Source organism: Panthera uncia, chromosome B4 (assembly GCF_023721935.1).
Source record: "Panthera uncia isolate 11264 chromosome B4, Puncia_PCG_1.0, whole genome shotgun sequence".
Taxonomy (NCBI): domain Eukaryota; kingdom Metazoa; phylum Chordata; class Mammalia; order Carnivora; family Felidae; genus Panthera; species Panthera uncia.
The window spans coordinates 134965754-134986155 of NC_064809.1; the positions used below are offsets into that span (position 1 = coordinate 134965754).

General features: G+C 49.1%; 1 protein-coding gene across 1 annotated transcript in view; it reads left to right on the top strand.

Moving 5' to 3' along the window:
- Window positions 1-20402, top strand: part of PPARA (peroxisome proliferator activated receptor alpha) — a 73112-nt gene that overhangs the window by 44164 nt on the left and 8546 nt on the right. Inside the window, exons 3-6 of the mRNA XM_049626532.1 lie at window positions 7792-7952; window positions 9611-9749; window positions 10742-10944; window positions 18293-18740. Of these exons, the coding sequence (XP_049482489.1) occupies window positions 7792-7952; window positions 9611-9749; window positions 10742-10944; window positions 18293-18740 (951 nt within the window). The remainder of the gene's footprint in view (window positions 1-7791; window positions 7953-9610; window positions 9750-10741; window positions 10945-18292; window positions 18741-20402) is intronic.

A 20402-nucleotide genomic window follows, 5' to 3' on the forward strand; every position in this document is an offset into this window, starting at 1 on the left:
AGCTGGCTCCACAGCCACGTTGTGTGTACGAACATCCCTTTTGACGCCCTGCTCTCGACCTCGTAACTCAGGGATTGTGCGATCCGTGCGACACCCTGTGAAGATGATGCGTTAAAGGACTCTGCGGCCTTCGTGACCGAGCAGCCTCTGTAGTGACCCCAAAAGACCTTTATAAACGGTTCAAGTCTTGGCTGCTTTTCCCATGACGTGTTCCAGAGAGAGTGTCCCGGGTGATGGCCGCTTCCAGAAACAGTGAGGGAGGGAGCAAGGAAGAGCCTCTGTGTTGTAGGCCCACCTTGCCGAGTCTTGTGGCCAGCCCGTGCCGGGGTCAGGGACGGTGACAGCCCAGCTACCCAGCACCGGTTAGCCACCGCATGGGCCTTATCTCCCTGAATCCCAAGAGCCGTGTTTGAGTTCGTCGTTATGTTTATTTAAGGGAAGAGGAAAGGAGGCAGACCCCGGGACTTTGGGACGTGCTGGAGGTTACAAGCCCAGAGTAGGAGAAAACCTGGGCTCAACACCCAGCTCTCCACCCCTCAAAATGGGTCCTTTCTTCTCCACATCATAGACACACCACACGCCGGGGTGTTTTTGTGCGCTATTTGTGATTACGTTGACTGTCAGAAATCGGTTTTCTTCCGGATTCGAGATTTCTCTGTGTCAATTTGTCTCTTTTCTTAAAGGAAGTGGTTTCTTCCCCCTTCTTTGGAAAACATACAGTCCCTCTTATAATGAAAGGATTCGAGGATACACCTTCCTTCAGGTCAGACACAGTCTCGAGGTCCTTCTGAAATAAGGAACTTGCGTGAGCGGGGCGGACATGTCATGGTAAAGCCCCCGGAAAGTTCTGTTCTAGCCGTGGACACGAAGAGTGTTCAGACACCTTCCCGCTTTCTCCGGGAAGGCAGAGGCCACACAGCGGCCGCTCGGCCTGGGCTTTCTCTTCCCAAGTCCTCACCCTCCAACAGAAGGAATGTGAAGTCACATTCTTCCAGTTTAGGTCAAGGTAGCTTTTCTAAAACTAACGTCTTTCGGGTCGTTGTCAGGAGCTACACGCCGTCTGAAAGCTGGGACACAGGTAAGACCTGGAAACGTCACGCCAACTAGCCTCGTGGTCCATACGCTTCGTGGGAAGCCACGTTTGACCCAGCTCCACGGGCTGCCGCGCACATCCCGTCTAAAGAAAGTAAAGGGCAAGGGTTTGGGGGGAGAGAGTTCCACGCTGGCTTCCGACCAATTCCAAGGAACTTCGTGACCAAAACAGGAGGGGGACCTTAGCAAAAGTGAGCACACCGAGGTGTGCTGGGCACATGCCCCTGCCTCTGCACCACCAGGCTTCCCCGCGGTGGGCGTGTGGTCCGCCACTCGTAGCCCCTCCGGCCCCTGACTGGTGATCCTTCCGGTCATTTGGAATCACCTCATACTTCTTACTGGTTTCCCCGTGCTCGTGTCACTGGCTACTTTGAGGGATAAGATTATCCCTCATTTGTAAATTGGATTTTCCATCTCTTGGGTGATGGTGCGAAATTACGTGAACCGCTCCCGTGGAAGGGCCATCTATAAAGTGTATTCGCTTCACGTGTTACACCCAGGAGACCAGACGGGCGAGGCGGCTGGTGCAGCCTGATCTATCTTTCTCGCCTCGATTTTTCTTAGCGACTTGACTGGCATTCCACAAACTGCACATATTTAAAGTGTACCACTTGATGCGTATACGTACACACACACGTTTAAAAAGTTTTTTTAATGTTTTATTTTTGAGAGAGAGAGAGACAGAGCCCGAGCAGGGGAGGGGCAGAGAGAGAGGGAGACACGGAATCCCAAGCATCTCCGGGCTCCTAGCTGTCAGCACAGAGCCCGACGCGGGGCTCGAACTCATGGACCGCGAGATAATGACCCGAGCCGAAGTCGGATGCTCAACTGACTGAGCCACCCAGGCGCCCCCCCCACACACATTTTAAGTGTGAAACCGTCACCACAATCAAAATAGTGACCCAATCCATCAACCCCAAATTTACTTGTGCCCTTTTATAAACCCTCTTCTCCACCCTCAGTTTCCTTCCCCTCCCCTGAGCAACCCCCGGTCTGCCTGTCATTATATATCTGTTTGTGTCTCCTAGAATTTTATATAAAAAGAATAATACAGGAACACCTGAGTGGCTCAGTCAGTGAAGCATCCGCCTCGTGATTTCAGCTCAGGTCACGATCTCACAGTTGGTGGCATCGAGCCCCATGTCGGGGCTGTGCTGACAGCATGGGGCCTGCTTGGGATTCTCTCTCTTTCTCTCTCTGCCCCTCCCCTGCTCTCTCTCTCTCTCAAAATAAATAAATAAACTGAAAAAAAAAAAAAAACAGGAAGAATACAGTATGTTCTCTTTTCAGTCTGACTTCTTTCACTCAGCAGAATTATCTGGAGCTTCTTCTGCACGAGTTCCGTCTTTCTGTCTGTTGTGCGGCTCTGCTCCTGTTTGCTTCTCCGTGTACCCGCCGATGAACATTGGAGTCGCTTCTAGGTATTGGCTGCCAGAGATCAAGCCGTGTACCAGTCTCTGTGTGGACGTGTGCCTTCACTTCTCCCGGGTAGACACCTGGGAGCAAATGGCTGGGACATAAGGTGGATGTTTGCGTAGCTTTTAAGAAACTGCCAAAATCGGGGCACTGGCGTGGCTCAGTCGGTTAAGCGTCCGACTTCTGCTCAGGTCACGGTCTCGCGGTGTGTGGGTTCAAGCCCCACATCAGGCTCTGTGCTGACGGCTGGGAGCCCGGAGCCTGCCTCGGACTCTGTGTCTCCCTCTCTCTCTGTCCCTCCCCCGCTCGCACTCTGTCTCTCTCTGTCTCTCAAAAATAAATAAAGGTTTAAAAAAATTTTTTTTTAATGAAAACAAAAGGAAGGAAACTGCCAAAATCTTTTCCAGAACGTGATACCATTTCATGCTCCCACCAGCGCGTGTGAGAGCTCCAGCCCCAGCACGCCGTCACCAACTGTGGTTGTGGTCAGTCTTCTGGGTTTTTTCCCATTCCAACGAGCGTGTAACAGTATGTGATGCTGAGAATCTTTTGCCAGATATCTTCTTTTTAAAAAAGTTTTACTAAAGTGTAGTGGATATACAATGTTCGTATCAGGTGCACAACACAGTGAATTTTCCACACGATAATCTGTGCGTTACAGAGCGCTCACCACGGCAAGTGTCGTCACCATCTGCCGCCACGCAGCGTTATCGTGATCATATGGGCCGTGTTTCCTGTGCCGTACTTTCCATCCCCACGGCTGGTTTACCAAGTCTGTACCTCTTCTACGTACACGTCTTCTTCGGTGACATTTCTGTTCAGATCTTTTGCCCGTTTTAAACCGAGTGGTGTCCTTGCTCTTGACTGCCGAGAGCTATTCCTCTCTTCTGGATGCAAGTATCTTCATCAGATATGTGACGTATAAATATTTTCTCCTAGTCCGTGGCTTGTCTTTTCTCTCTCCTAACAGTGTTTTTCAAAACCCAGAAGTCCTTGATTTAGAGGAAATGCAATTCATCAGTGTTTTTTCTTGCATGGATCATGCCTTCTGTGTCATGTTTAAGAAATATTTGCCTGGCCCGAAGTCACTTTCTTCTACACGTTTTCTGTTGTTTGGGTTTTACATTGACGTACCGGATCTATTGAGTTAATCTTCATACGTAGATCAAAACTCACTTCTTCTCTCTCTCTCTCTCTCTTTTGCATTGTAAAGTTCTAGCACACTTTGTCAGAAAGACTGCTGTCTCCACTAAATGGCCTTTATATCTTTGTCAAAAAGCAATTGACCTTACCTGCCTGGGTCTATTTCCGGACCCTCTGTTCAGTTTCACTGATCTGTTTCTCTCATTTGATACCAATGCCATTAATTCCTGGCCACTATAGTTTTATAGTAAGGCCTGGAGTCAAGTAGCGTTAAGTTCTCCAAATTTTTTCTTCTTTGCTAAAGGTGCTTTGGGTATTCTGTTAATTCCAGAATCAGTTTTTCAATGTCTACCCAACAAGCCTGCTAAGATTTTGATTGGGATTGCCTTGAACCAAAAGGTCCATGTGGGGAGAACTGACATCATAACAACACGAAGCCTTTGGAGCCACGGACTTACTGCCCCCATTAGATTCATTCTTCATTGTTTTCTAGTTTTTAGTGCACAGATCTTTCACAGTTTTTGTCAGATTTATTGCTAAGTGTTTCATATTTTATAAGGTCTTAGGATGTTATGCACAGATAGTTACGTCATCTGTACATAAAGACTTGTACTTCTTCCTTTTTTTTTTTTTTTAATAGGCTTCATGCCCAGTGTAGAGCCCAGCGTGAGGCTCAAACTCATGACCCTGAGATCAAGTTCTGAGCTGAAATCAAGAGTTGGACACAACCGACTGAGGCACTCAGGCAGCCCACTTCTCCTTTTTTAAGCTAGATGCCTTTATTTCATTTTCTTGCCTTATTACACTGGTTAGAACCCCCAGTACAATGTTGAATTAAGTGGGGGGACACCCCTGCCTTGTTCCTGATCTCAGTCTCCCACCACTAAGTATGAAGATGACCATCATTTTTCATAGATGCCCTTTCTTAGATCGAGGAAATTCCCCTTCTCATCCTAGTTTTCTGTGAATTTTTATCAGAAATTGAAGTTAGATTTTGGCAAATGTTTTCCCTGTATCCGGTAAGATGATCTAATGACTTATCTTTATGATTGATTGATAGGGCGAATTATACTGTTTGATTTTCAAAGGTTAAGTCACCTTCACATTAACACAATAAATCCTACTTGGTCATCACGTATTGTCCTCTTTACACATTATTGGACTTAACTTCTTAAATTTTTGTTAAGAATTTTTGCATCCGTCTTCATGAAGGATATTGGCTCTAGTTTTTTTTGCAAAATCTTTATCTGGTTTTTGTATCAGATTAATGCTGGCCTCATAGAATGAGCTGGGAAGTCCGCCCTATTCTCCGTTTTCTGTATATCCCTGTATAATTGATACTCTTTCTTCTTAAGTGCTTGGTAGATTTCCCACACGAAGCAAAATTTTTTGGTCATATTTCTGTGTTTCATTCTGGATAGTTTCTTTACTGGGTCTTCAAGTTCACTAATCTCTTCTTCTACAGTGTCTAATCTGGCCCTGATCCCATCCAGTGTATTTTTCACATCAGTTAGTGTAGACTTACTGGCATGACCAGTCTCTACCTAACACATCCAGTCTTTCATTCAGCTCCTTAAACACTTAGGATACACTCATAAATTTCTATCATCTTTGTTACTTTGGGGTCAGTTTAAGTTCATTGATTTTTCTCCTCATCGTGGGTCATATCTTTCTGCTTCTTTACGTATTCTTTTTTTTTTTTATGTTTTATTTATTTTTGAGACAGAGAGAGAGACAGAGCATGAGCAGGGGAGGGGCAGAGAGAGAGGGAGGCACAGAATCGGAAGCAGGCTCCAGGCTCTGAGCTGTCAGCACAGAGCCCGACACGGGGCTCGAACCCACGAACCATGAGATCATGACCTGAGCCGAAGTCGGATGCTCAACCAACTGAGCCACCCAGGCGCCCCTACGTATTCTTAATTTTTTTTAATGTTTATATATTTTTGAGAAAGAGACAGAGGGCATGAGCGGGGGAGGGGCAAAGAGCAAGGGGGACAGAGGATCTGAAGCAAGCTCTGAGCTGTCAGCACAGAGCCCAGCGCGGGGCTCGAACTCACGAACCGCGAGGTCATGACCTGAGCCGAAGTCGGATGCTTAACCGACGGAGCCACCCAGGGGCCCCATGTATTTTTTAATTTTTTAATTGGATGCCATCCATTGTGAACTTAATTCACGATGGATATTTTTGTATCCCCGTAAATATTTCTGAGTTTTGTTCTGGGATGCAGTTACTTTACTTGGAAAAGGTTTGACCTTTCAGGTCTTGTGTTAGATGGAACCATAACGGTGTGGAGTCTGCAGGTAAGTGTGCCGCGATACTGAGCCCAAACCCTTTTGAGTACTTTACCTGATGGCCTACGAATTCTGACACTTGCGTCGTGAATGGTGGTCACGGAACTCTATGCAGCCTTATCAGAGTCCTGGATGCCGTCTCCTCTGTCATTTCAGGTCGCTGCTGGAGCGTCTTTTCCTTTTGGTTCTCTTAGCGGGGGGAACAAAGAGATACATGCACATGCTAACCCGTGTGTACACGCACGTCTATAAATATTTCTGTACGTAGCCATCTGGATCTCTGTTAAGCAGGAGCTCACACTGATGCTGGCAGCTCTAAGCCACCGCCACGGGGGTTGGTCTCACCCCTCCCAGCTGATCTGCAAGGGTCTCAGCCACCGCCATGGGGGTCGGTCTCACGCCTCCCAGCTGATCTGCAAGGGTCTCAGCCACCACCACGGGAGTCGGTCTCATGCCTCCCAGCTGATCGGCAAGGGTCTAAGCCACCGCCATGGGGGTCGGTCTCACCCCTCCCAGCTGATCGGCAGGGGTCTAAGCCACCGCCACAGGGGTCGGTCTCACCCCTCCCAGCTGATCTGCAAGGGCACGCTCCAGCAGTGAGAGGCCTGGCGCCCACACCGCCATCCCTCCAGTTCATTGTCCACCTCTGTCTACACGATGGCGGCACCAGGGTGGCGGGCCGTACTCCTGTGGGGGCCACTTTATCCGCCGATGCGCCTTGCTTGCACACAGCTCCTTTGCCTTCCGTCCCATAGACGCCACTGGTTTCCAGGGTTCCTAGGGTCATGTCTTCTCCACGCCTCCTTCAGGGAGGCCGTTTCGTACACATGTAACACAGTGAGACGACTTTGTCCCGTTCTGTGTGTCACCCCACAGTCCCCCAGCCTCCTAAATATTTTTTATTTATTTGCACACGTTAAGGCTCGCCCTGTACTGCAACATTCCGTGGGCTTTGACAAACGCACAGCGTCACGTCGTCACTACATTTTCGCATCAACTGTTTTACCGTTTCCAAAAGACCTGCCTCACCTGCTCAAGCCCCCCCCCCCAACCCCCGACCCCAGCCACTCGTCTTCGTACCAACAGCCACGAATGAGCGTTCCCGTTGTTCCCCATCTTCGCCAGCACTGAGTGTTGTCAACTCTTCTGTTTCGTCTTGTTTTCGTTTGAGCCAGTCTCACAGGTGCAGGGCGACGTCCGCTTGTTCTAATTCACAGTTTCCCAGCAGCCAGGGACACGGAGCATCTTTGCACGGGCTTCATTGCTACCTCTGTACCTTCTTCAGGGAGGTGTCTGTGCAGATCTTCTCCCCGTTTTTTAATTGAGTCGTTGGTTTTTCTTACTGTTGAAGTCTTTTATTAGATGTGTGCTTTGCAAATGTTTTCTCCACATCTGTGGTTCGTCTTTTCGTTTTCCTGGCAGTGTCTTTTGGAGAGCAGAAAGAAGTTTTTAACTATAAGAAAGTCCAACTTTTTTTTTTTTTTTTTTAAGTCTTTCGTGGATTTTGCTTTTGGTCTTGCCCACATGGACTTTCATCCTTTATACTGGTGTGATTTACTGCGTTTACAGTAAAGCGCTGGAGGGAAGCAAAGTAACAACTCGCGTGTGGGCCGCGCCCGGTGTGGGTGGGGAGGCCGCTGGGCGTGTTGGGGTCCAGAACCGGGGACGGCCCAGCGGCGGGTTCGGGGACGCTGCAGCGGTAACAGCAGGGGCACAGGCGGGGGTGGGCCAGCCCAGGACGGGGGCTCCTCACTGAACACCTCACGAGCAGTCGTGCCCTTGGAAACCCGGTTTAGACATCGATGATGCGTCTGCAGTGTTCATGAGTCTTCCCTCCTCTGTTCTCAGACACCCTCTCACCGGCTTCGAGTCCCTCGTCGGTCACTTGTCCCGTGGCTCCAGGCAGTGCTGATGAACCTTCCAGTGTAGCCCTGAACATTGAATGTAGAATCTGTGGGGACAAAGCCTCAGGCTACCATTACGGAGTTCACGCGTGTGAAGGCTGCAAGGTACGGTGGCCCCTGGCGGAGGGGACGGACCCTGCTCCAGGGGCCGCGTGTGGTTCCTTTTACTTACTTACTTACTTATTTAATTTATTTTGAGAGAGCGAGAGAGCAGGGGAAGGGCAGAGAGAAACAGAGACAGAGAATCCCAAGCAGGCTCCACGCTGTCAGTGCAGAGCCGGACGTGGGGCTCGAACTCACGAACCGCGAGAGCATGACGTGAGCCAAGATCAGGAGTCGGATGCTTAACCAACTGGGCCACCCAGGCGCCCCTGGTTCCTTTTATGTTTTACGCAGATTTTCATCACTACTAAAAAGATCTGCCAGAAGACAGAGATAAGAAACAGACCCACGTAAGAGATTAGCTTCTCCGTTCAGAGGGTCTGGGGCAGATTGCTGGACCGTACTCGTTAGGAAGTTGAAGAGACACGTTTGAAAGAAAATAAACAGTAAGAGGGATCCCTTTATTTGAGTCCGGGGCCAGGGGGCCCACTCGCTCTTTCAGTCCTCAGCAGACCGGGGGGGCAGGGGTCCTCACGGCCATCGGAGGTGGCCGGACGCCACATCGTGCCTTTACGACGATGTATGTGTTCTCAGCTCTGGGGTTTCGTGTACGCGACAATCTCAGCGTCCGGTTACGGGCAGAAATCTCCTTCCCCTGCGCGCACGGAGATAGCTTACTGACTCCTGAAGATGCCGCGGCCTTTACCGGTGCAGGTGCGACCCGCCTCCTTGAGACGCTGTCGCAGCACCCGACCCTGGGGCGGCCTTGGAGGCCTGCGTCGCAGGGAGAAAAAGGGCTGCGTGAGCGGGGCCGGCTCTGCCTCCCGACGACGGTTAGAATTCTGTCTTCAGCCCCCCGCGTGACCCTGTGCCTCCTCCGGCCATCCCGCTGCACGGACCCAGACGACCAACTGAGTGAAGGCACCAGCCTCCCCTCCTGTTCCCCAAGAAATTGCTGTCCCCCCTCCTGCGGGCCCCCGGACCAGCCCCATCAGGAAGACGTAGGAAGGAGTGGAAAGCAGAGAGAACAAGAACCGAAGCAAATACACAGACTCCTTCACAAGCCTCCTGACCACGTGCCTGTGACAAAGCTGGTTGCAGGGTGGCCTCTTCTGCGGGGCCGCACCTACGTTCCTTTCGTTTCATTTTTTTTTTATGGGCTAAATAGTGACGTTTTCTCTTACTGGGGAGAGCTTAAGATGCTTCTGTAAGGCAAGACAACTGTTTACAAACAGTTGCCTCCCTTTTATTGTGGTCGATGGGAATTGCTGTCTTGCAAGGAGTTAATACTCTCTTCTAAGATGCCTAGGAAGTGCTTAGTCCCCAGTAAGGGTGTGGGTGGGACAGGGAGGGGTGACGCTTGTCCGACCCGGGGCAGGGCCGAGTAGCCCTGGGAGACCTCGCTTGCGTCTCCCCAAACCAGGGGAGGACGTTCGGAAGCTGCTTTGCACTTTGCCACGTTTTGTCGTGTGGCATCTTAGGTGTAATGACATTTGCGATTCTCAGTTTGTCCCAATTATGTCAGACTTTTTAGAACCGTTCCACGAATTCTAGTTCGCTTGCAAAGGACAATAAATGAGCAACAAGGAGCACGAGTAAGGCAGTGACACCGACTTGGCCGCGGCCCGCGGTCGCTGATCGACTGTGTCTCAACCCCTCAGGGCTTCTTCCGGAGGACGATCCGACTAAAGCTGGCGTACGACAAATGTGACCGTAGCTGCAAGATCCAGAAAAAGAATCGAAATAAGTGCCAGTACTGTCGTTTCCACAAGTGCCTTTCGGCTGGGATGTCCCATAACGGTAGGTAAGGTTGTCCAGCGTGCCCTCCCGGCCCACGCCCCAGCTTTCCTCCCCCGTTGGGTCGCAGCGCACCGCGCTTTCCACAATGCGCTGCAAAGACAGTTAGGACCCAGGTCGTGTTGCAACCAGAGTAGCCTAAGGAAGTAAGAGTCCCACGTGGCTGAGCTTGCGCAGCGTGCCTGCGATCCCCGTTAGAAACTCCACACGGTAAGACCGGGGTCTGAGATTGCCGCTGGGATGCCAGAATGGTCACAGCATCCGAATGAAGCGTGGGCCATTGTAGACACCTTCCCACGCTGAATTCCATTATTCGGAATCATGCCGCCAGTTTAGAACGTGCCAGTGAGGACGTGAAGGTATAACCAGTTCCCAGCAGTGGCACGTCTCCCTTCTGGAAAAAGAAAGAGGGTGCCGGACGAACTCGTTCTAGCGGTCACGTCCATCTCCTTGAACTAAGGGGCAGTTTTGGACCTGACGACAGTAAACAACCCCCAGCCGGTCCTGTTGCTGAAATGAGTAAATGGTGTGCCCTTTTCTTTTCTTTTCATTTTTTTTTAACATTTATTTATTTTTGAGACAGAGAGCATGAACAGGGGAGGGTCAGAGAGAGAGGGAGACACAGAATCTGAAACGGGCTCCAGGCTCTGAGCTGTCAGCACAGAGCCCGACGTGGGGCTCGAACCCACGGACCGCGAGATCATGACCTGAGCTGAAGTCAGAGGCTCAACCGACTGAGCCACCCAGGCGCCCCGGTGTGGCCTTTTCTTTTCACCTTTTTTTTTTTTTTTTTAAAGTCCAGGATTTATGAAGGTTGAGCTTTATCTTCCTTGCTCCAGAGCAGAACCTTGGCCGATATGGAGGGTGGGTTTTCACTCGTGGATGAATCCTCGGCGCGAACTCTCTGCCCGGCGGTCGGTAGCTGTCACGGGCCGCCTTGCTCACTTCTACTCGCTTCCTATTCCCATTTCTCCCCCTCCCCTCCCCGCCCCCAGCAATTCGTTTTGGACGGATGCCAAGGTCTGAAAAAGCAAAACTGAAAGCGGAAATTCTCACATGTGAACACGACCCAGAAGATGCTGAAACGGCGGATCTGAAATCCCTCGCCAAGAGAATTTACGAGGCCTACCTCAAGAACTTCAACATGAACAAGGTCAAGGCCCGGGTCATCCTGGCAGGGAAAGCCAACAACAACCCGGTAGGTGTCCCCGCGGCTGTTTGCCATCCAGCCTGAAGTGTCCCCCTGGCGACCCGTCAGCTAGAGTCCCAAGGAGGGGCTGAGGAAACAGGTGTTACATGTTGGGAGAGTGGTGTTTACCCCCAAGGCAAACGAGAGGCCACGGATAGAGGCGTCCAGAGACTAAGAGGCAGCTTAACAGCAACTCCTGGGTTCGCTGCGCCTCAGAGCTCCTGGCAACCAAGTTATTACAATGACTGCATGATTAATACACACACACACACACACACACACACACACACACACACACACAAATCTGGTTAATAGCTTAGGGGCATTTCTTAAGTGCATTAAAAAAAAAAATCTCTATTTTATGCCAGAAAATGAAAGCATTTTCTTTTCATTCAACCTGTGTTCTTTTTATTATTTTTATTTATTCATTTATTTTGAGAGACAGAGAGAATCCCAAGCAGGATGCGTACTGTCCGTGCAGAGCCTGATGTGGGGCTCGAGCTCACAGATCATGAGATCATGAACTGAACTGATATCGAGAGTCAGATGCTTAACTTCCTAAGCCACCCAGGTGTCCCCCAACATGCGTTCTTACTTATCCTTCCCCTAAAACTCCTCCCTCTTTTCCCATCACCCCTCCCCTCCCCCCCTCCAAGGCCTCCTCCTGTTTCTTCATTGAAAAGGCAAGGATATCTCTGGGCTTAGAAAGGGCTATTCGTTTACGGAAATTTTATTGTCTTCTCTGGACCTTTTCCGCAGCACTGAGCGGGTGTCTGGGGATCCTCCTTCACTCTGCCTCCTGTAACCCCCCACCCCGTGGTCAGCTCAGCCTCCGTCTCCATTACAGAACTAATCCCAGGGCCTCTTCAAAGAGGGGCTGGCCCACGGTTGGCTGATGAAGATATTTTGCCTTTTTCCTACATGCATGGTGAAACAGGTTTAATTTGTGCTAATGAGTAGCTAGCTGAAAGCAATCCTGATTGGGAATTACAAGCTGGAATTTTTAGTCACAGGAAAATGAAGTATTTCACAAGCCACTTACTTTCATGAACAAACCAACCTTCTCTTTGACGGAGTCTTTAATTCTTCAGTGAAATTCTCCCATTAAATAGGCTGAGACATTGCAGAACAGCTCAGGCAAACTCTATTAAATTGGCAAAGCCACACCCATGCTGGGAGGCCCCAGAGGCTTTTATAAATGAGACCCTTTCTGGATCACAAGGGTGAGAATAAAATAAGTTTTTAATTTTGAATTTCCCTCTTGGAAATGATTAGAATAACCCTGTATTAGAGTCACCAGCAATTCTGATCTCTTTGAGATCTTCTCTTGCTCGCTTGGGTTTTTAGAATTTAAAGGGAACTTAAAAGTCATCTTTACTCTTAACCAAACACTGTTCTTTAATATTAATTTCATTCCCACGGAGTGTCTTTCCGAGATCCTTCCCACCGAGATCCACACGCCCTTGGAAGGAGCCCCCTCGGCCCGAGCTGATGCCATCTGGGCATTTCCTCTCTGGGAGGAATCTATTTTCATCTTAAGGAAATAAATAACAGACTTGAAGTCTGGGCTGGGGCTTCACCGTACAGGAGAAAGGGAATTCAGCAAACTGCTCACGGGGGGGGCGCGTGCCTGCCCCTGCCCCCCACCTCCAAACCAGAGTGCAAGGTCACCGGTCTGAAAGGCAGCGTGGAGGTGTCTGCTGCTCATGGCCGGTGATCCTGTGATCGCGGTGTCTGCACAGGGCCGGACTGCTTCACCCAAGGCCCTCTGCTTTGGCCCTTCCCCGTCCCCCTCCTCCCCACCAGCCCAATGGGGCACTTCCTGGGACTTAGAGCCCCCAGTGCAGGACACAGCCTCTACAAAGACCCATAGCTGACCTGGAACCAGTTAGGAGGCTGGGTGTGCCAGGAGGGGGATGCTGTGGGAGGGGAAGGGGGAGGGGTGCAGAGAGGGTCTTGAGAGGAAGAAGGGGGCTGCAGGAAGTATGGAGATTCCATGGCTTTGGGGAAAGATCCGTAGGGGGGTGACGGCAGGGACAGCGAATGTTTCCGTCCGCACAAGGGCTGGTTTGAGCCCCTGAGATCTCCGAACCTTGAGGCCAGAAAACGAGCAGCGTCCTCAGTTACCTAGTCCTCGCTTGTCACGTCCCTTGCTGCCCCCTGATATGCGGGTGCCAGGAACAAGCTGAGGTGCAGAGGCAACATCGGTGCCATCCGAACTTGGCTTCCAAAAGAAGTGCTCTTCAACAGTGTCCTAAAAAGTCCGTGTGTTGATGTGTGAGGTGTTAAGAATGTCACAAGGAGACGTTCCAGGAGGCCACTTGCAATGAGATGGCGAGGAGCGCTGAAGTCTGGGCCTTCCGCGCTCTGTCCCCTCCCAAGGGCGCCCTCCGCATGCGGGCCGCTCCCAAGTGCTCAGGCCCCAGCTCTGCACATGTGCACACACCTGTCCTCGCTCCAGCTCACTTCTGGCTTCAGAGGCCTTACAGCCCTGAAGAGACAGAGGGTGAGTGGGGGAGGGGCAGAGAGAGAGGGAGACACAGGATCCGAAGCAGGCTCCGGGCTCCAAGTTGTCAGCACAGAGCCTGACACGGGGCTCGAACCCACCAGCTGTGGTCAGGTCAGATTGTGACCTGAGCCGAAGTCCGATGCTTAACGCTTAACCGACTGAGTCACCCAGGCCTGGCTACAAGTTTCTTAATTCAGATGTTCCTCTCAAAGATTCCCGTGTGGCCCACAATTGTCAGGGATTATATTTAGAGTCTTTGAATGTCACCAGTTATGGAAAATCTTTGTCCTCTGGGAACATAATTTTTAGACAAAATCATGAGTCAGTAGCAGCCAGCCTGAATGCAAACTGGGATTATAGTAACAGAGTCAGGTGTCTTATCTGAGAAGACTAAATGAAGCAAGGGGACGAATTTTTGACCTGTGGCTGGGAATGGATTCTAACACTTGTTGTTTAATTTTTTTGAATGTTTATTTAATTTTGAGAGAGACAGAGCATGAGCGGGGGAGGGGCAGACAGAGAGAGAGAGACACAGCATCCAAAGCAGGCTCCAGGCTCCAAGCTGTCAGCACAGAGCCAGACGCGGAGCTCAAACTCACAGACCGTGAAATCGCGACCTGAGCCAAAGTCGGACGCTTAACCAACTGAGCCACCCAGGCGCCCCAGTTTTTTTTTTTTTTTTTTTAATGTTTATGTAGTTTTGAGAGAGAGCATGAGCCCGGGAGGGGCAGAGAGAAGCGGACAGAGGATCCAAAGCAGGCTCTGCGCTGACAGGAGCGAGCTCGATGTGGAGCTTGAACTCACCAACCATGAGATCGAGACCTGAGCCGAAGTCAAACGCCCAACCGACTGAGCCACCCAGGCGCCCCTTTTCGCAATGTTCCTGATTCTTCGGGACAAGGGGCCTCCTGGTGTCATCCTGAAATGGCATCACCTCTTTAGGGGATGTTGCTTTAAGATTGAAAAACATACTTTTTATACTGTTTACTAGAAATGTGTAGTAAAACCTAACTGAAGCTTACTAAATGGTTTCATCCAAAGCAATTACACCAATAATTCACAAGTAAGTTTTTCCTAAAAGCTGGTGCTGCCTGACTTTCCATAGAAAGTGCTGTTTAAATGTATTTAAAGACGAGTTCTTGGGGCACCTGGGTGGCTCAGTCGGTGGAGCCCTCAACTTGAGCTCGATGATCTCGCGGCTTGTGGGTTCGAGCCCCGCGTTGGGCTCCGTGCTGACAGCTCAGAGCCTGGAGCCTGCTTCGGATTCTGTGTCTCCCTCTCTCTCTCTGCCCTCCCCTGTTTTCACTCTCTCTCTCTCTCTCTCTCTCTCAGAAATAAACATTAAAAAAAAATTTTTTTTTAAGTAAGTAAAGATCAGTTGTTGTCAGTAACATCATCGACACACACGATACCAATCAGGTTTGCACATGAGTGATAGATGTCAGTTAGGAGAACCTTCTGGTCTCAGTGGGGAGTGATTTGGGGGGAAATTGGGCAGGTTTCTGCCTCACGCTATTTAAACTCATCACAGCATGCTTTATTTATTTGAAATGACCACCCGTGATGGCAGATACATTCATATTCTAACTTAAGTATAAAAGCCGCATTCCACAGTTATATATAAGCAGCGTGGCTTTTTTTAGATGGTCCTATCAACTGTGTTTATCAAGTGTGTTAGCATACATAATTTCTCTTTAATAAACATTGGTTTCTTAATATGAGCACCTGTTTTGAATTCAAATGGTTCCTAATTCTGTTAGTGAGGCCCTGCCTCCTTAAAATCCAAGTGATGATTTTATAAAAATGAAATGAAATATTTGTGCCAGTTATATCCCCATTTATGAGAGTATGTTTCACATAAAACCAGTCCCGGACGGGTTTCGGGGGCGTGTATCCCATTTCAGAAGGTCCTGTGCCTGGAAGGGCCCCATGCTGGGATGTAATGTTCTGTTGCTGTCTTGAAATTCTTCATCATTTTTTAACAAGGGGCCCCACGTTTTCATTTTGCCCTGAGGCCCGCAAATTCTGTAGCCGGTCCTGCGAGATGCGCCATCAAAAAAGAAACCCATGTTCTGTGGTCACGTACTTTGGGAGCTACTGCCTGTCCCTGCTCTCGAAGCTTCACTGCACACACCTGTTGCGATAGAGACTCTGGAAGGTCCTAACTTCCTTCAACTCAGCGTTTCCCAAATTTCTCTGGCCACACAACTTTGTTTTAAGACCTTTATTTCTGCCATAGGTACTTTTTTTTTGTATGTTTATTTTTGAGAGAGAGTGCAAGTGGGGGAGGGGCAGAGAGAGAGGGAGACACAGAATCCGAAGCAGGCTCCGGGCTCCGAGCTGTCAGCACAGAGCCTGACACGGGGCTTGAACTCACAAGCTGTGAGATCATGACCTGAGCCGAAATTAAGTCAGACTATTAACCCACTGAGCCACCCAGGCTCCCCGCTGTTGTACTTCTAAAAAGCCAGTGATGTAACCAAGGTGCCCTACTAGTATATTTTCTGGAACTGAGGGGAAAGCCGTGTACCCTTTTATTTATTTTAAATGTTGATTTCTTTCTGAGCGAGACAGAGTACAAGCAGGGGAGGGGCAGAGCAAGAGGGAGGCACAGGATCGGACGCAGGCTCCAGGCTCCGAGCTGTCAGCACAGAGCCCGACGCGGGACTCGAACCCACGAACCGCGAGATCATGACCTGAGCCGAAGCCGGACACTTAACTGACTGAGCCACCCAGGCACCCCCCATGAACTCTTTTAAAAGCATGTCTCCAGTCCATCCTAGAATGTTAATTCCTTAAATCTGAGCAATCTCCCATGAAGCAGAACTGCCCCCAAACTTCCTCAAAACAATGATAATCTGGCTTTTATGATCTTTGGAGAGCAACAGTTTTAGTCTTCCTTAATCAAACTGGAGATATTCGGAAATTTTGGCTCTGAATTTTGTATTTCGAATGTTTTCGCTCATTCACAGGGAATTTTTAGAGTATGCTCTTCAGACGTAGAATCAAATTATATTTTCGTCCAACGCTGTATTGCAAACTCTGATTTTGTTTAAACATTTCAGAAATGGGGCACCCGGGGGTGGCTCAGTCGGTTGAGCGTCTGACTTTGGCTTGAGTCATGGATCTTGCAATTCGTGAGTTCAAGCCCCATATCGGGCTCGCTGCTGTCAGCACAGAGCCCGCTTCAGATCCTCTGTCCCTCTCTCTCTCCGCCACTCCCCTGCTTGTGCTCTCTCAAAAATAAATAAAACATTTTTAAAAGTTTTTTCAGAAACGCTCCCGTGTATCGTTCCAATACTCTGCCTTGCTTCTGGGACAAATAGCACCCCACAGGCGCCCTGAAGGCGGTTTGGCACTGTGGTTTCTCCAGATGCTCTTGGGGGCCCAGAAATAGGGAACACATCATGCCAAGGGTCCAGATGCAATGTCAGTGACGTGTTTTGCCCATTGGCAGAGTGAGTCTTAAAATCATGAGCGGCTTATGCGTTCTACATTGAAATATCCCAGGAGGAATTGAAAATAATGCTTCGGCCCGCCTCATTACTGATCTGTAGAACACATTATAAATCACAGAGGTCGCGTAGAAGCTGTCATTTCTTCTGCTCTGCACACAGATCTGGTGTACGTTTTGGCCAGCAGCACAAAACGTATGTGCATCCGTTCTCTTGTGCCCCACCAGATTATAATCCCTCTGGGCATGCTGGCTTCAAGTAATATGGCCAACCGTCTCTTCTTCCCCCCTCAGAAAATGGCACAACCAGTGGGCTCCGATGCAAATGGTATGGCAACATACCGTGGGGGTTTGGCACTTGTTCCAGAACGGAGCACTAAAGTGCCGATTTCAGTCTTATGCACAGGGAAATGAGGGTTCTTGGAGACTTTTCCCAGTCTATCCCCAAAGAGCAAGGACTTAACAACGCTTGTTTGCTTATTGCTATGCAAACTTTGCCAACTTTCTGAGTTCTGTATATCACGTGTCAAGTTTATTCCCTTAGCCGTGTTAGATAGCGATGGATGTCTCCAAAGTTCGTAAAATGGTAAAATTAAGAACTATTATGGGATGGGCGAAATGGGTGCAGGTGATTGAGAGGCACATGTGTTTCATTATAAAATAAAGAAGCCAGGGGGATGAAAAGTACAGCACAGGGACTCGAGTCAGTAATATTGTAGTAAGGTCTGGCAACGAGGCTCGTCGTGGTGAACACGGCATCACGTGTACACCTGTCGAACCACCATGTTGCGCACCTGAAACCAATGTGACATGGTGTGTCAATTGTACTTCCATGATAAAAATTCAAAAGCTATTGAAGTTTAGGAGCTCAGAGAATATTACAAAGTGTTGGGGCGCCTGGGTGGCTCAGTCGATTGGGCGTCTGACTTCGGCTCAGGTCACGATCTCGCGGCCCGTGAGTTCGAGCCCCGCGTCGGGCTCGGTGCTGACAGCTCGGAGCCTGGAGCTGCTTCAGATTCTGTGTCTCCCTCTCTCTCTGACCCTCCCCCATTCATGCTCTCTCTCTGTCTCAAAAATAAATAAACATTAAAAAAATTTTTTTTAATAAAATATTAAAAGTGCTTTGCGAACATTGTTGTTAGCTTTCCTGCCCAAATCAGACCTTTGTCGTCTTAGCCATGAAATCTCCACCCAGCGTCAGGAAGTGATTATTATCTTACTGACTTACATCATTAGTTCTCTATGTGTGTCTTCATGTCCCCGATTAGTTTTGAGGTTAAGGATGAAGACTGCCCCATGGGTGATTTGGAGACCGTAGCTGTTCATCAATTCATTGATGATGAAGAGGACTGCCTGTCACCAGTTAATTGACCTTTTCCGGTGTTTCTTCGCAGCCCTTTGTCATACATGACATGGAGACACTGTGCATGGCCGAGAAGACTCTGGTGGCCAAGTTGGTGGCCAACGGCATCCAGAACAAGGAAGCAGAAGTCCGCATCTTCCACTGCTGCCAGTGCACGTCCGTGGAGACGGTCACGGAGCTCACGGAGTTCGCCAAGTCCATCCCTGGCTTTGCAAACTTGGACTTGAACGACCAAGTCACTTTGCTGAAATATGGAGTTTATGAGGCCATATTTGCGATGCTGTCTTCTGTGATGAATAAAGACGGGATGCTGGTAGCATATGGAAATGGTTTTATAACTCGTGAATTCCTAAAGAGCCTAAGGAAACCATTTTGTGATATCATGGAACCTAAGTTTGACTTTGCGATGAAGTTCAACGCGTTGGAACTGGACGACAGTGATATTTCCCTTTTTGTGGCTGCTATAATTTGCTGTGGAGGTAAGTCCAGTTGACTTAACCTGGTGCCATGTCACCTGCAGCCTCCCGATCTGAAGAACAGCCGTAAATGTGGTACGTGCAGGAGTCGGGCACTTGGAGCGTGTGCTGGCAGGTGGGAGGGCATCTGAGCCCCTGCATCACCCCTGACAAGAATTAAGTGAGAATTACATCCTATCGTGTCATATTACAGCATACGTTAACATATGCAAATAAGTAGGGGCGCCTGGGGGGCTCAGTCGGTTGAGCGTCCAACTTCAGCTCAGGTCATGATCTCGCAGTTCGTGGGTTTGAGCCCCGCATCGGGCTCTGTGCTGATGGCTCAGAGCCTGGAGCCTGCTTTAGATTTTGTGTCTCCCTCTCTCTGCCCTTCTCCCATTCACTTGCTCTCTCTCTCTCTCTCTCTCTCTCTCTGTCTCAAAAATAAATAAACATCAAAAAAATTTTTTTAATTAAAAAAATACACAAATACCTATTTGTACATTATATAAACGTGTCCTATTCATAATTATAATGCTATATACATAAGTCTATTTCTAATTATAATCATATCAAATATATATTAGGTATAATGGCAATATAATTTGATCTAACGTGTCTCATATCTAATACATCTTAGAATTATGTTATACTATATGGTGTATATTACTCTTATGTGATTCTATTATTATAGGATTATGTCCATATTACAAACAGTATTGTATAGAGTGCCATATAGATGTTACACAGTTTTGCTCACTGTTGGTATATTTATCCTGTTTCATAGTGAAAATCATTAGTAGCTAACTGGCAGATTGCAGTTTGCTTTGCCAAGGACATGGGTCCCACGGAAGGGAATCTGGGCTTTCGCCAGCTCTGCAGCTCCCAGAATCTTGGCTCCCTGTCATGTTCCTTTAAATAACCCTGTCCTGGTATAAGAAGGTCCTCCCTGCACTGTAAACTCGGCTGACCTTACCCAGCCTTGGGGGAGACCGAGGGGGCGACCGCCCCCTCACGCTGCCACAAGCCCTTCCATCCCCCCGGGTGCGCTCGCACGCAGGGTTGAGGCTGGCCACGACCACCCAGACTCCGGCAGCCCCGCGAGGCCTGCCCCTGTTCCCATCCATCTGCACACAGTCAGGTGGAGGGAGTCCTCGCGCTCTGGCGAAACGAGTAAAGTTGCAAAACGGTTGTACGTCATCTACCGCCATCCTTGGGGTGCTCGAGATGGAGTGCTCTGGAGAGAAGCAATGCACAACTATTTATATGTAGGGTGACCACAGTGCTCCAAAGGAAATTACAATCCTAGATCAAGCCTAAATATACAGAAAAGTGGTGAGGTATCCATTAAACCTATATGATACATTAAACCTTTGTTTTTTAAAATCTGCCTAAAAAGTTAATAATTATAGGGGCGCCTGGGTGGCTCAGTCAGTTGAGCGTCTGACTTTGGCTCAGGCCATGATCTCACGGCCTGTGAGTTCGGGCCCCATGTCGGGCTCTGAGCTGACAGCTCAGAGCCTGGAGCCTGCTTCGGATCCTGTGTCTCCCTCTCTCTCTGCCCCTAACCCACTCGCATCCTGTCTCTGTGTCTCTCAAAAAAAATAAATAAACATTAAAAAAAAAATAAAAAATAAAGTTAACAATCATATCTGTGTTACAACCAAAAAAATAAAAACACCCACG